Source organism: Misgurnus anguillicaudatus, chromosome 22 (genome assembly GCF_027580225.2).
Source record: "Misgurnus anguillicaudatus chromosome 22, ASM2758022v2, whole genome shotgun sequence".
Classification (NCBI taxonomy): Eukaryota; Metazoa; Chordata; class Actinopteri; order Cypriniformes; family Cobitidae; genus Misgurnus; species Misgurnus anguillicaudatus.
Genome location: NC_073358.2, coordinates 8,958,457 through 8,974,143, shown reverse-complemented (window position 1 = coordinate 8,974,143; position 15,687 = coordinate 8,958,457). Strand labels below are relative to the sequence as shown.

The 15,687-nt window shown below is 34.5% G+C and overlaps 1 protein-coding gene across 1 annotated transcript in view; it reads left to right on the top strand.

The window, feature by feature from the left end:
- The window catches only part of notch1b (notch receptor 1b), a 63,707-nt gene extending 56,963 nt beyond the window's left edge, over window positions 1–6,744 (top strand). The window contains exons 31-34 of the mRNA XM_073861004.1: window positions 1,511–1,809; window positions 1,904–2,051; window positions 3,771–3,868; window positions 4,091–6,744. Of these exons, the coding sequence (XP_073717105.1) occupies window positions 1,511–1,809; window positions 1,904–2,051; window positions 3,771–3,868; window positions 4,091–5,359 (1,814 nt within the window). The 3' untranslated portion in view covers window positions 5,360–6,744. The remainder of the gene's footprint in view (window positions 1–1,510; window positions 1,810–1,903; window positions 2,052–3,770; window positions 3,869–4,090) is intronic.
- The last annotated feature ends 8,943 nt before the right edge of the window (window positions 6,745–15,687 follow it).

The following is a 15,687-nucleotide window of genomic DNA, read 5'->3' as shown; positions in this document are numbered from 1 at the left end:
ATTATTATTATTATTATTATTATTATTATTATTATTATTATTTATCTATCAGTAGTATTAATATTATTAATAATATTATTATTCCTTATTATATGTATTATTTTCTAAGTATGATAAGTATGTTCAGAATTATTTATGTATTTTTTTATTTATTTTAGTATTACATTATTATTATTATTATTATTATTATTATTATTATTATTATTATTATATGTATTTATCATACATTATAAGATCAAATACATTTATTTATTTAAGTAGATTTCTGATGATTTTTAAGGCAGGGAAAATTATTTCAGTTGTCTAGCTAACATAAAGATGAGGAGTTCACTCATTCTGAGAATTTAAGCAGCGTAGTAGTTATTTTTTTGTGCGTGTGTGTTGGTTTGAGAATGAAGCTTTAAGTAAGAGTTAATGCTTATGGCCCTGAGGGAACAGGAATCCACTTCAAAGACTCTGACTGAGATCTAGAAATCCTGGGGAGTGAGCACATTTTTACCAATTTTAACGATTACATTTTTTTTTAAAGTCCTACAATATTTTGCCTACATGTATTTTGTTAATTAAAACCTTTCATGTGATGCTCAAATGAGCTTTTTCATAAAAAAACAACATACCCCACAACACTTAAAGATTTTCAGATGCGACTTTCTTTCCCTGACTGAATAACCACATACATTTTCGGGTCCGATGATTTGATGGGTTGTTTTACGTGTAAATCCCATGTTTACTCCAATATATTGCCAATGGCATGTACATTCCAATGTGAAACCCAAGGGCAACACATGTGAAACGTGGCGACGTTGTCCACGTGTGGTGACATGTTATTCACACAGGTTTCACATTCTGCACATGCAAAATGTATGTGGACACATGAGATCACATATTGGTTTTTATGTAAGGGTTTGCATGCTTTTTTCCTTCTTTGGTGCGATCAAATCCGATCTGATCTGGGAATAGCGATTCGTTTGAAGCAGAGAAGCCTCTGTCAAAGTCAATGCAGAAAGCAGCTCCTCAGACATGATAATACTCAAGTGTTACCAGCGATTGAGATTTCAAAGCTCGGCCAGCTTTTCTGGGCTTTACCAAACCACCACGTCTGATTATAATCCGTTATCGAAGCGAACCGGGTTGATTCAGAAAGGCAACGCATCAAATCCAACTTCGATTTGTTTGTTTTCTTGGCATCATCCATCGTTTTAAGAAAAAGTTTCTGTTCCTTACAACATTTTACTCAGAAAACTATGTAGATAGTATAGCCCATTTAATTTGCTCTTGAATAAATTAAATATATCTTGTCAAATATATACATATAACAGAAATGAATGTTATCATATTAAATATTAGTTATTGTCATGAGAGATATAACATCAGTAATTGAGTTATTAAAGTTGGAGTTCAATGTGCTGCCTCTGTATAGCTATATTATAGTATAACCAGAGCTGTATGTATTGGATATATGAATTTAAAATGACAAATTTAAAGAATGACCTACTTTTCTCCTCTTTAGATGGCTTTACCCCTCTCATGATCGCCTCGTGCAGTGGCGGAGGTCTCGAAACCGGAAACAGCGAGGAAGAAGAAGACGCCTCAGCCAACGTAATCAACGACTTCATTTACCAAGGCGCCAACCTTCACAACCAGACGGATCGTACGGGTGAGACCGCCCTGCATCTGGCCGCCCGCTACGCCCGCTCCGATGCCGCCAAAAGACTTCTGGAGGCCAGCGCAGACGCAAACATCCAAGACAACATGGGACGAACTCCGCTACACGCAGCCGTGGCTGCAGATGCGCAGGGAGTTTTCCAGGTGCGTGCATAGAGAAATATGATGAATGCCTAATTGTAGCATTTACTGATGAATAATTCTGTAATTTTGACTGTTATTTGTTGTTATTTTGCAGATTCTGATTCGTAACCGTGCCACAGACCTGGATGCCCGCATGCACGACGGCACCACGCCTCTAATACTGGCAGCAAGATTGGCAGTGGAGGGCATGGTGGAGGAACTCATTAACTGCCACGCTGATGTCAACGCTATTGATGACTTTGGTATGAATGAATTTAAGATCTTTCATTTGAATGGTGGAAATAAGATTTGTAGATAAAGGTAACTTATGCTTGCACAGACGTGAACTTTATTAGCCATCCCAGAGTGCACCTCACATATGCAGTAATATATGGGTCATCCTACAGAAAAGGTGGAATTCGGGTGATGGAAATTTGCTTTAATGAACTTCTTTCAACATACCCAAAACTTCTTTAATAGTATTAATTAACTTGTCAAATCTATGAATCCGCAAAACGGGGAGCTTAATCTATTTTTAACTTTTTAATACATTTTAATAAAGAATCCATGAGTCAATTATTTGTCATTGGTGTTACCTATGATTTAAACAACATTAATGTTGATCCTAAATATTTTTCTCATTGCAGCTTGTGTATTTAGTTAAAGGTTGAGTAGAGGAATGATAACAGCAAGAAAAATAATTGATTATTAATATTTGTTTAATTAAATTCTTCATCTTTACCCAGCATTGTATGAAATAGTTTGATTCTCAGTTTGACTTTTTTCTTTAAAACCAACAAAAACAAAAATATTCAACCAAAAAGGCTTTGATGCAAAGACTGAAATATCAACAATGTCTTACATCTCATATCAACAACAAAATATTACTAGAAAGTACAAGAAAATACATTCATAACATCAAAACTTGGTTTAACACCAATGACACAATGTAACACCAATGACAAAATTAGAATATAGTAATAGATAATGAATATGATAAAACTTATAAACTTTCATAAAATTTTCCATCTTGTATTGTTTGTATGCTTTTATGTTGGTCAGTTAAAGGAATAGTGCAGGAAGTACTCATTAGAGAAGTAACACTAATGACGGTAACACCAATGATGGTAACATCAATGACAATTTACAGAAAAAAAATAATATTTTAACAAAATGGCTGCCATTATCCATGTCCTATTTCATTAGAGATGTAACAATCACATACTTATTCAGTATAATGTATTTTATGTAAAGATCTTAACACTCCCAGCTTTAAAAAAAAAGAGTAACACTAATGACATCCAAAAAATCTTATCTCAAAATTCTTAGATATATCATGATATTTTAGACAAATAAGGTAAGACATCTCACAAACCTTTTGCCTTCCTCCACTTCTTTCACTGACCTCTTGACCCAAGAAAAACTTCAAAGAGCTGATGCATTGTTTCAAAATAAAAGTGCTTTGGGTAGGGTAACACCAATGACATAAATTTGGGGGACAAATATTTATTTGATATTATTCATATTAATGTATGTTTACCATTTTAGTGTTGTAGTTAATTCATACAGGGTTAAAAGTACATGTAAATTAGATTTGTTTTATAAAAAACATGCTTTTAAATAATAAGTTCACAGTTCAACTTCCATGTATGATCAAAGGGACAGGGCAATTTTCATTTAAAAAAAAGTTTAAAAAAAGGAAAAAAAATAAAATTAAATAAATAAACTCTCATCATTTTAAGGACAGTCTATATTTATTAAATATATATCATTATGGGATTATTAGGTCAAATTAAATGATTAAGGGGTCTGCAAAAGCAAAGGACAAGCATTTCCACCTTTTTTGTAGAATGACCCATAGGCAAAGCTCAAATTTAGTCTAAACCGATTCCCTTTTGTGACTGTTATTACATCGTAATTGCAATAAGTGGTTATGGTTGACTCTTGCATGTATTAATGATGGGTTTCTGTCTATGTCGTAGGTAAATCTGCTTTGCATTGGGCAGCTGCTGTAAATAATGTGGAAGCTGCTTTGGTGTTGCTAAAGAATGGCGCCAATAAAGACATGCAAAACAATAAGGTAAGAGTACTTGACTGTGTATCACAAATCATAATAGAACTGGCACAAATGTTTGTCCAAAGCGATTCAAGGTATACATTTTTATCCATATGTGTGTTCCCTGAGATCAAACCCATTTGTGCAGCTAACACAAGCAAACTTTAATATATTCTGATTTCGGAACATGCATTGATGATGTAGGATCACGCTTTTGACTTTCTTCATCATCTTTCCCGTGTTCAGGAGGAGACGCCGCTGTTTTTGGCAGCGAGGGAGGGAAGCTACGAGACGGCAAAAGTCCTGCTTGAGCATTTCGCGAACCGAGAGATAACCGACCACATGGACCGTCTACCGCGAGACATCGCTCAGGAAAGAATGCACCACGACATCGTGCGACTCGTCGACGAGTACAACCTGGTCCGCAGCCCTCCCATGCACAACGCGTCGCTCTGCACCACCTTGTCGCCGCCCCTCTGCTCTCCCAACTCCTTCATGGGCGGCATGAAACCCGCCGTCCAAAACAAAAAACCCAGAAAGCCCAGCGCGAAAGGCATCGGGTGCAAAGACGGCAAAGACATGAAAGTCAAGAAGAAAAAGACGCAGGACGGGAAGGGAAACTTGTTAGACAGCTCGGCTGTGCTCTCGCCGGTGGACTCCCTGGAGTCGCCCCACGGTTACATATCAGACGTTTCCTCCCCGCCCCTGATGACATCACCCTTCCAGCAATCACCGCTTAATCACTTACAAGGAATCTCAGACGCTCACATGGGCGTCAGCCACATGGGTATGGGCACCAAGCAAGACCTGGCCCACATGCAGTTTGACCCGCTACCCCCGCGCCTCACCCATCTGCCAGTGGCCGGCTCCAACGGATCGTCCGGTATGAACGGCCAGTGCGAATGGCTCGGTCGGATACACGGCAGCATGGGTCAGCCGAATCAGTTCGGAGCCATGAGGAACCCCTCGGGGGTTCAGCACGGTCTCATGACGTCTCTCCACAACGGCCACCCCACCGCCACGCTGTCTCAGATGATGAACTACCAAGGCATGCAGAACACGCACCTGACCACGCAACCGCATTTAATCCACATGCAACAGAGACAGCAGCACCAGAGCTCCAATCCACCCGGCGTGGTGAACCAGAACTTCATCAGCAGCGAGTTGGGTGCACCGGAGCTCCAGCAGAGCTCGGGTAACAGCATGCCCATCCACACCATCATCCCCCAGGAGACCCAACTGCTCAACCCGTCCTCTCTGAATCCCAACATGGCCGGCACGCAGTTCCTAACGCCGCCGTCCCAGCACAGTTACTTGGCCCCTATGGATGGCAACACACCCAACCACCAACTCCAAGTGCCCGACCATCCTTTCCTCACGCCCTCGCCGGGTTCACCCGACCAGTGGTCCAGCTCTTCGCCCCATTCCAACATGTCCGACTGGTCCGAGGGTATTTCCAGTCCTCCCACCAGCATGCAGTCGCAAATCGGACACATACCCGAGCAGTTCAAATAGATTTTTTGTTTGTTTGTTTAAAGCGCACGCTTTTATAAGTCTGTTCACTGAAGGTTCTTTTATATGCCTATGTTACTAACCATATATTTTTTTAATTTATTGACATTTTTTTATTTATACTTTCACTTTAGTTTGGGCAAAATGTTTTAATAATTACTGTAAAATGAAGTTAAATTTTTAAAATGTAATGCTTTTGTGAGCAGTATGTACACACTGGGTATTTATTGGTCTTAAAATTTGCCTAAAATTTATTTCATTTAATGATTGGCGGTCGTTTTATTATACTGCATATGTAAAAGCACAAATTCTTGTATGGGCATTTTTTTTACAACAAACTTCAGTGTTATTATTTTTATTAGGTTTGTGTCTGAAATAAGCTGCTTTTCCGTTATTAGAAGATAAACGATGTTCACGTCATTTCCGGTCTGGTTGGGTTCTCATTTTTTCTTCTTACATTTGTATAGTTCATTAATCTTTCTTTTTACGATGTATTAAATGCCTGCAAATGCATTGCAGATTCCTAAACGTTCGCTAATCGTGGAACGAAGATCTGAGGAAATACTTGATGTTGTCTTGTATGAATCAGGCGCGATATCAAGTGGGTCACGTGACCAAATGTTTCTGGGGTTTTATGGAGGTGTTTCAAATTGAACTTCTCTTCTCTGTACTTCCAGTTTTGTAACTTTGTTTAAGCCTATGGCTGCTGTAAATAGATACACACTGTATGCGTTTGTCATGTAAACAACATTGATTTTGTTTCAGAAATCTTGCGCGTGCCATTGAAATTGAAATATTTGACGTAGTTACGTTTTCTATCATACGCAAATCGTATATTTTTCTCAGTGTCACTGGGGTAGAGACGATTATAAGAGATGTATAGCGAATGGTTAGAGGATATACCTTATAAAATAACGTAATAAGATGATTTATGACGTCACTATTTATTGACCAGTAGTTCAATAAAAGCACAAAATCAGAAGCGGTCGCTATAAGGGACGTGGTGGTGTCATATATTATCCTCTTTAAAAAAAAAAATCATAAAAAATGATTTTACAGCAATATAAACAGCACTGATTATACAATATCTGTAAATGTTACTTATCTGTAAATGTGTAGTTTACACACAGAGGTTTTTTCTGTCGTTCAACTGTTTGTAAATGTTTCTTTGAATAATAAAAGATACCAATGTGTATTGAGATTTCAGTCTCTTGTTGTGTTGTATTTCCCAAAGCCTTTTCTGCATTCTTTTATACTGTAGTTTTATATAATGGACAGTTTTCTTATTCATCCTCATACCCAATTTGAATGTATGGTTAAAAATCTTAAACATTTGCTATTCGTATTTATGATGTATAAATAAATGCATAGCTTTTGCTTTACCTTTATGTCTTGTTTTTTTTTCAATATAATTTCATCATTTATTAATACATTTTTTAAATCAAAAGTTGTATCTGCACAGTAAACTAAATTATCCCCTTATGTGACGTTAAAGTGGTTAAAGTGATGTACACCTTCAAATTAATATAACTCTAATATTAACTCTTAATATTAATAATAATAAACAATTCAACATCATATTAATTTCATAAATACAATTATTAAAATGTAAATATTTCACAAAAGTGATCATGCAAACATGAAGCCATAAGTCTCAAGTAGTAGTAGATTCAAATTTCAAGTTAAAATCACAAAAAAATTGGTTTGTGTCAAACTTTTAGTGGTTTAACCAACAATGGCCACTAGGTGGCAACAGTTTGCTGCATACTCTTGTCACAAATTAATAAATTACTGTAACTGCATTATTATTAATGCAAAAGGTTTTCCATTCATGAAAAACTACATTCTTAGAGCTGTCCAATAATATATATTTTGTCAACAGTTTTAAAGATTTATAACAGGATATACTGTTATGAATAAATAATAATTAATATGCATTCCTATGGGGGGAGGTCATGTAACAAAAAATGTCACACATTATTTCTATCATCAGATGACCTTGAAATATAAAAACTACCTTCTGAGAGCCTCCCGCTGATAAATAGTTTGTCATGATTTTTTAGGTTTAGAGTAGGGGTTTAATGTTATAAATATATAAAAAACTAATTTGGCCTACCTGTGAGCCCGTGACATTTTAGAAACTGACTCTCACTATGTCATAATTTTTCCCAAATGGTGATGAAATATGAAAACTATACTCTTTAAGCTTTTCAACGATATATAGTTTGTTAAGATTGTTTAAGTTTGAACAGGGTATTAGTGCTATATGTGTAAAAACAAATTGGGTCCACTTGTCCTCGCGTGACATTTTAGAAACTGACTCTCACTACGTCATAATTTTCCTAAAATGGTGATGCAATATGAAAACTACCCTTTTAGAGCTTTCCTATGATATATGGTTTGTCAAGGTTGTTTAGGTTTAGTATAGGGTATTAGTGTTACAAATATATAAAAACAAAGTGGGCCCACCTGTGGACCCGTGACATTTTAGAAAATTGCCAATCTTAGAGCTTTCAAACGATATATAGTTTGTCATGATTGGATAAGAAATCATATGCAAAACTCTGAAGTAAATGTAGGCGTCCCACCTGTGAGACAGTGACATTTAGCAGAATATAAATGTTTTGAGGCATACTCTCTTCATAAATGAACCAATTACTCTCCCTATATAATTTATTTTATAAAACACTGTTAAAATATGTTTTCTAGAGGCGTAGACCTTTCCAGTGATACATAGTTTGTGATAAAAATGTACATGCAAAATATTGAAGTAAATTCAGGTGTCCTGCTCAAGGACGGCACCACTTAAGGGGTTAATACATGCTTATAGATTACATTTTTTTAATGTTAGTTTATGTTAGCCAATGCATTAACTAATAGGCCATTCCAACGAATCTGTGCCATTTCTGTCCCTAGGACATTAGGTGCAGTTTCCCGGAAAGGGTTTATCCTAGTCCCAGATTAAAATGCATGTTTGAGCTGTCTTAAATTTAAAACACCTTGTACTGACACCTTATGTTATATCAGTGTGATAGATTGTCTCAATATGAACACCAGTATTGTTTTTGTAAGGCTTGTTTGTAAAAACTACTAAATGGCCTAAACCCTGTCTGGTCTGGGAAACCGCTCCTAAATGTATAAAAATGTGAAAAAACTAACTCTAAAATACATTTTATTATTATGCAAAGTGTCATGCATGTTAATTTAAACACCAAAGTTAAACTATATCATTTAAAACATTATTAATACATGAATTACTATACATTTATAGTCAGTAATTATTTACCGGCGGTTTCCCGGATAAGATTTAGGCTAATCCAGGATTAGGACTTATTTATAATAGGTCATTTAAGAAGTTTTTTTTTACAAACATACCATAAAAAAAAACACTACATGTGTGACCCTTGAGACAAAAAATGTCACCAATATATGTTAAATTTAGTCAGGACAACGTGTTTTTAAATTAAAGCAGCTCAAAAATGCATTTTAGGCTAGGACTAGAATAAGCCCTGTCCAGGAAACCTCTAAAAACTGAATTTTTATTCGTCTCTGCTCTCTATCTCTATATATTTGATTATAAAGCCTACAATTCTGCGGATATTTTTATTTTTTGCAATTTTGTGTGGGTCCATATCCCATGTTTGCTTAAAAATATTTTACCATTGAGAGAGTCATAATATTTCAGATAAAATGCACATTTTAGTCATGTCCCCAGGATTTCACCCAGTCCTGTTACCCAACACGTCCCCCCTCTGAAAATCTGGGAATATTTCACAAGTCACATTTTCAAGAGGAAGTGACATCTTCTGTGAAGGCTATGTAAAGATCAAAAGGTACTTTTCTCATTTTATTTTCTGTATATTTTATGCTGACTGTGAATGTCAATCTTAATGTTCAGTCCCCTTACCTATATTATTTATTTGATGATATCGGTTTATTTTAAAATAAAACATTTTTATGCTATTAGCACATATTTAATGCAGCTATATTTATGCTAGAAAACTCCTTTTACCAAAATGCCTCCATTAAGAAACCATGTTAAAGAATAAACTAGTTGAGATTGACCAATACTCATTTTAAAAAGTAAAATATGTGTGCGCTTAGTGTTAAAAAATATAAAAAACGAACTGCAATTTTGAGTTACAACATGCAAATGGAACCAATTCGGTGGAATTGCCGTGCTGTTAACAAATATAACCTTATTGTAAAGTATATAGCCTGTTTCTAGAATATAAAAACATGTACATTTACACCTCATAGAAAAAACACTAGCCTATAGTGCCATCTTCTGGTGTATGTCATCATTCACTGTATTAACAGCACCACCTGCTGCTGGGAATAGAAATGTATGTCATCCAGTAGTACAACATTCAATGTTTAATGTACAATCAATGTGTTAGAAAACTGAAATAGTCATGATGCACGCTAAAGGTTATTCAAATTCTGAAAACCATTGACTTAAAGGGATAGTTCACTTTAAAATGAAAATTCTGTCATCATTTACTCATCCTCATGTTGTTTTATACCTGTATGAATTTCTTTTTTCTGATGAACACAAAAGAAGATATTTTGAGAAATGATGGTAAACGCACAGCATATAGTGTCTATTGACTTCCATAATAGGAATAAAAAATATGATGGAATTTAATGGGTACTATCAACAATATTTCATTAAAATATTTACTTCGTCATTTATCACAATACTTCCAAAATATTTTTCCTACTATGGAAGGCAACGGACACTGTGTGTTTACCATCATTTCTCAAAATATCTTCTTTTGTGTTCATCAGAAAAAAGAAATTCATACAGGTTTAAAACAACATGAGGATGAGTAAATAAGGACAGAAATTTCATTTTTGGGTGAACTATCCCTTTAAATCTCTTTAGCGTTTGGTCTCAGATAGTGTTTCATTGTCTACTGACTATTAAAGGTACAATTGACCCAAAACTGGAATTTTTTATGTTGAACAGAATGTAACTTACAGTAACCATCAGATTTTTTTTCTTTTTCTTTTTGTTCCATATCAGTAAATGTACACGACAAAATAATGTTGATTTTTGTTTATGCATGATACAACTACAAGCCGTGTGACATACATTCGGTATCCAACCACAAGAGCAATCAGAATATGTTTGCAAATGAGCTAAATCTGCAAGTCACATGATCTATCAAATAATGTAACTACATGCTGTCACCTGTTCCTAGACACTATCTAACACCTCACAAAGGTTGCTTAAACTTTAAATCACAAGTTTTAAAGGTCCAGAATGAGTCTGCCTGTGATAATGTATTATTGTGAAGATGAGATAAGCAGCTGCAAGACGTTTTGAGGTTGGGCCCTGATATTGTTGCTGACTGGCGGTATTGCAGGAGTCCGTCATAGTGACACACCTCATTAGGTAAACAGTCTTATGTATATTGACTTGATGAGTATAACGTTTCTGTGACTGCCTGCCCCACACTTAGGAGCTCTGGGTTGCAACTGAACAGAATCTGGGGGTGAAACCTTGTAGGTAGTTAGCTAGTAAGATCATTGTCCTTAGTTGTTTACATAGTTATTATTTCTACCCTCTGGTTCAGGGATAATCTTAAATTAAACTAAAACATCTTAACATGTATCGCAGAGTTAAATCATTTATTGCTCAACATCAATATTTATACAAAAAGCTGTCAAACATTAGTAATGAGCATTATTTAACACTGACAGCTATTCAAAAGTACCTCTACCTTCTAAGTGTCAGAAATACAAACCCAATACAGGTACCTGAATACTATAGAAAAGCACACATCTCAAGCAACAACCAAGACACCTGCCACGCCATGTACATGTTACAAGCAAGCAATATACTTAGTATTTTTGTCTTGTTTTTAGTAAAAATATCAAAAAATTTGTAAATTAAGATGTATTTTCTTGTTGAGCAAAATGACCTAGGAAAATAAGTCTAGTTTTTAGACAAAAAATATAAACTTTAAGTAAATTTGTGCTTAAAACAAGCAAAAAAATCTGCCAATGGAATAAGAAACATTTTTTTTTTAAATAAGTTTACTTTTTTCATAAACACTTAATTCAAGAAAATTGTTCTTATTCCATTGGCAGAATTTTTTGCTTGTTTTAAGCACATATTCGCTTAAATTTTATATTTTCTGTCTAAAAAACAAGACTTATTTTCCTAGGTCATTTTGCTCATCAAGAAAATACACCTTAATTTAAGAATTTTTAGATATTTTTATTGAAAACAAGACAAAAATACTTAGTAAGAAAGTCTTCACTTTTTGTTGTAAAGGTACACTGCAAAAAATGATTTTCAAGAAAAAAATTCTTAGTATTTTTGTCTTGTTTTCAGTAAAAATATCTAAAAATTTCAAAATTTAGATGCTTTTTCTTGATGAGCAAAACGACACAAGAAAATAAGTTGAGTTTTTAGACAAAAATATCAAATTTAAGTGCACTTGTACTTAAAACAAGCGAAAAATTTGCCAGTTGGGTAAGCAAAAAAATATTTTTTACCACCAAAATTTGCTTACCCCATTGGCAGATTTTTTTGCTTGTTTTATGCACAAAATCACTTAAATTTTATATTTTTGGTCTAAAAACTAGACTTATTTTCTTGTGTCGTTTTGCTCATCAAGAAAAAGCATCTTAGAAATTTTTAGATATTTTTACTGAAAACAAGACAAAAATACTAAGAACATTTTTTCTTGAAAATCATTTTTTGCAGTGTAAAGGTTGTAAAGATCTGAACTTATAAAAGAAAATCATATCTCATATTATCATATTATTTTAGAGTCTGACTCAATGTCATCAGTGTAGCTTGTTAATGACAGGTGTGCTATATACTTTTCTAAATGACAGTTTAGCAATACCCTATTAACTAACACCCTAGCAACCACCTAAAAGACTCTAGCAACCACATGTTTTTAAAGGGGACATTTCACAAGACTTTTTTTAAAGATGTTAAATAAATCTTTGGTGTCCACAGAGTACATATGTGACGTTTTAGCTCAAAATATCATATAGATAATTTATTATATCATGTTAAAATTGCCACTTTGTAGGTGTGAGCAAAAATGTGCCATTTTGAGTGTGTTCTTTTAATTGAAAATGGGCTGATCTCTGCACTAAATGGCAGTGCTGTGGTGTATAGTGTAGATTAAGGTGCAGTATTATCCCCTTCTGACATCACAAGGGGAGCCAGAAATTTTAATTACTTATTTTTTCACATGCTTGCAGAGAATGGTTTACCGAAACTAAGTTTGTGGGTTAATCTTTTTCAAATTTTCTAGGTCGATAGAAGCACTGGTTACCAAATAAATCGCTTAAACATGAAAAAAGTCAGATTTTCATGATATGTCCCGTTTAAATATGTGGTTGCAAAGTAAGGACACCTTTCTTTAGTCATATGCAGTGTTTCATAGTTTGCAGATTAAATGTTGAGTCTTTTGCAATGTCACGTTAACGGCAGCACTTGTAGTTAAAAGTTAAACAAATAATTGACCAAACATGGGGGATGTTCATTAAATCGTTGAAGCACAATGTTTGTATTCTTTGGTCAGCACCTGCATCTCTTTCACCAGACATCTGCAAACAGAGCCGGATTAAATAAATGGACTACACTAGGCAGGCTGCATTTTTTGCCCCCCCCCCCCCCCCATCGAGGATATTTATGAATTGAAATCTGAAACTTACCAAAGTTACTAATAAAAGTTAATTAACATTTTACATAGCCTAGTCTTTGGTTACAAATTGGTTGTTTGTATACCAAATTAAGTCATGTGTTGTATATTAACCAGTCTATCAGACAATTTTTTGCTAAATGTATTATTTATACGTCATTACACGGCTCTATTAAATGCTATTAAATTATCCTCACCTTATCCATTGGGAGTGTCATTGTTAAGGCAGTAGTACCAGTAAATAACCAATAGGTGTCAGTAATCCGCGGGAGAGCTTCGCTGCTTATTTCTCTTCAAGATTGAGAATCGCAACGAAATCCTCGTCGAGCAACACGTCCACTGAGGTAAATGTCCTCAAAACACTGGTTATTTATGTTTCAGTTATATGAATTATATAATAACAGTTTTTATATTATGTATAACAGTTTTATCTCAAAGTAATGGTAGTACTAAAGTCTAATGTATTGTTTCTGAGACTGCTAGATTCTTCTTTACGCTATTCACGTTTGTGAAGTGAATTTAAAACACATATTGCTTGCATTTGACTTAGTTAGCCACTATCCATTGGTTTTGTTATCATGTTTGGTATCTAACGTGATTTTTGTGGGGCTTAAAGAAAAAAAATCCTGACCCCAGTTCCGCCATTGCAGAATTATTATGCAAGGAACTGTTTTTTTTTTTGCCTCGTTATTATACGCAAACATGCCTTATATAACGCAGGGAAATGATCGTTTCTCCTTTATTTATTTACTTTTTGCAGCAACCATGTCTGTGTCCTTAAAGGAACTCTGTCAGGTACAGAGTGGAACGATGAACTTGAAAATCAACCATTCTGATGACTGGCGTCCCCATCCGAGTCACCACCTCAGACAACAACAGTCATAAACTCACAAATACACTCAGTAATGCGCTTAATAAAGAAAGACTTAACTATGATTTTATCTGTGTTAACCTATGATATCAGTTATTGATGTATTTTAAATATTTACGTGTCATAGGCTTATCATACATGCATTGAAGTTTTAAAATGTATCTAATATATAATTTAATTAAATTGAATGTTTTGGATACCACCATTAAATTATTTTGTGCATGTAAAACACAAGCAGCAATGTTTTTATTGAATTCAATTTTGAATTAAATTGAATGTTTTGCATACCACCATTAAATTATTTTGTGCATGTAAAACACAAGTAAATGTTTTATTTATTGGAGATAAAATGGCTGTTTAATTAATATAATACTTCTGTTTGTTAGGCACTAACAAGTGAAAATAGTTAGGTTTAAGTACATTTATTAAAACTCGATAGCTGTAATGCTGTGCAGAAGGAAGCCCGTGAGCCACGAAGGTAAGTTTGCGAGCAGATTCATTTCCACTTATTAGACAGCAGTCCGCTCATCGTGTTTTGTATTGCATCACTTATAGATCGTAAACCTTTAAAATCGAGTTTAGTAAGATGTATACTACAGTCAGCTTTGGTTAACTATTGAAGCATCGTCTTTAAGGCTCAAGTGACCGCAGTATTTGTTGAACACTGCTGGCAGCGGCGACGTCTGTGTCCGTACCATTTTATCAATGAGAGCATAAGTTCGTATCTCTCTGCTCCCGAGTCATAAAGCTCGTCTTTAATGAAATAATGTTTAATAACTTAAAAAATACGGCGTTTTTTAATTTCCTGAAAAATAATGGTTTTGGAGATACGGGGATCCCGCCCGACAGCGGCGAAATTGTAGATGGGACATTTGTAAAAAAAAAAATTCCCCCTCTGTCTGGGCCCCATCCCGCCAATCGGGCCCTAGGCACGTGCCTAGTTTGCCTTAGGGTTAATCCGGCTCTGTCTGCAAATAAATCATTTACTGTCATTCAGAGCTCACAGACAGGAGAACAAAGACTAATACAGACTAGTACCTTATTGTCTTACCTGTAAATAGCACTACAGACCCACACACATCAAGTGTATTCAAGTATGTGGCTGGAATGTCAATATAAACACACAAACTAGTTTTCATGTATAGGTCAATTGGTAAAGGATTCTATTAGCGGCTTAAAGATTGTAGGTTTGATTAAAGTGTTTAGTGCCATTCACTTTACATATATTAATTTACTTTAAATTCTCAGATAATTAATGCTACACACATACCGAAAAAATAAAATTTTGTAAAAAGTTCACTTTTCAGAAACTTTATTTTTAAGAGTGTACTGACAAAATGAATGCACAGTGTGTTTCGGATAAGAGATTCTGTCAAATGTATAAGATTAAATTTAAACAAAAACGTAAGAATCAATAATGTAAAATAAATTAATAAAATAAAAAATGAATTAAAATAAAATAATGGATAAATTAATGCATTTGGCTTTTGATAAATAGCCTAAATAAATAAATAAAACAAACAAAAATAATTTCCCGTAATATTTGGATTAAAGTTAAGGCGGTGTTTATGTAACTTTTATAGAGCATTGAGTTAGCAACGTACAAGTCATTGGTTCGATCCCGGAAAACACACACACTAAATAAAATGCACTGTAAATCTTAATGACTAAAATCACCTGCCAAATATTTTAAACTATCTTTTAAAAAACATAACCAACTAGCATTTATACGTTCATGATAAATGAATAATAATGTGAATGTGCAGTGTTTGCTGGTGATATTG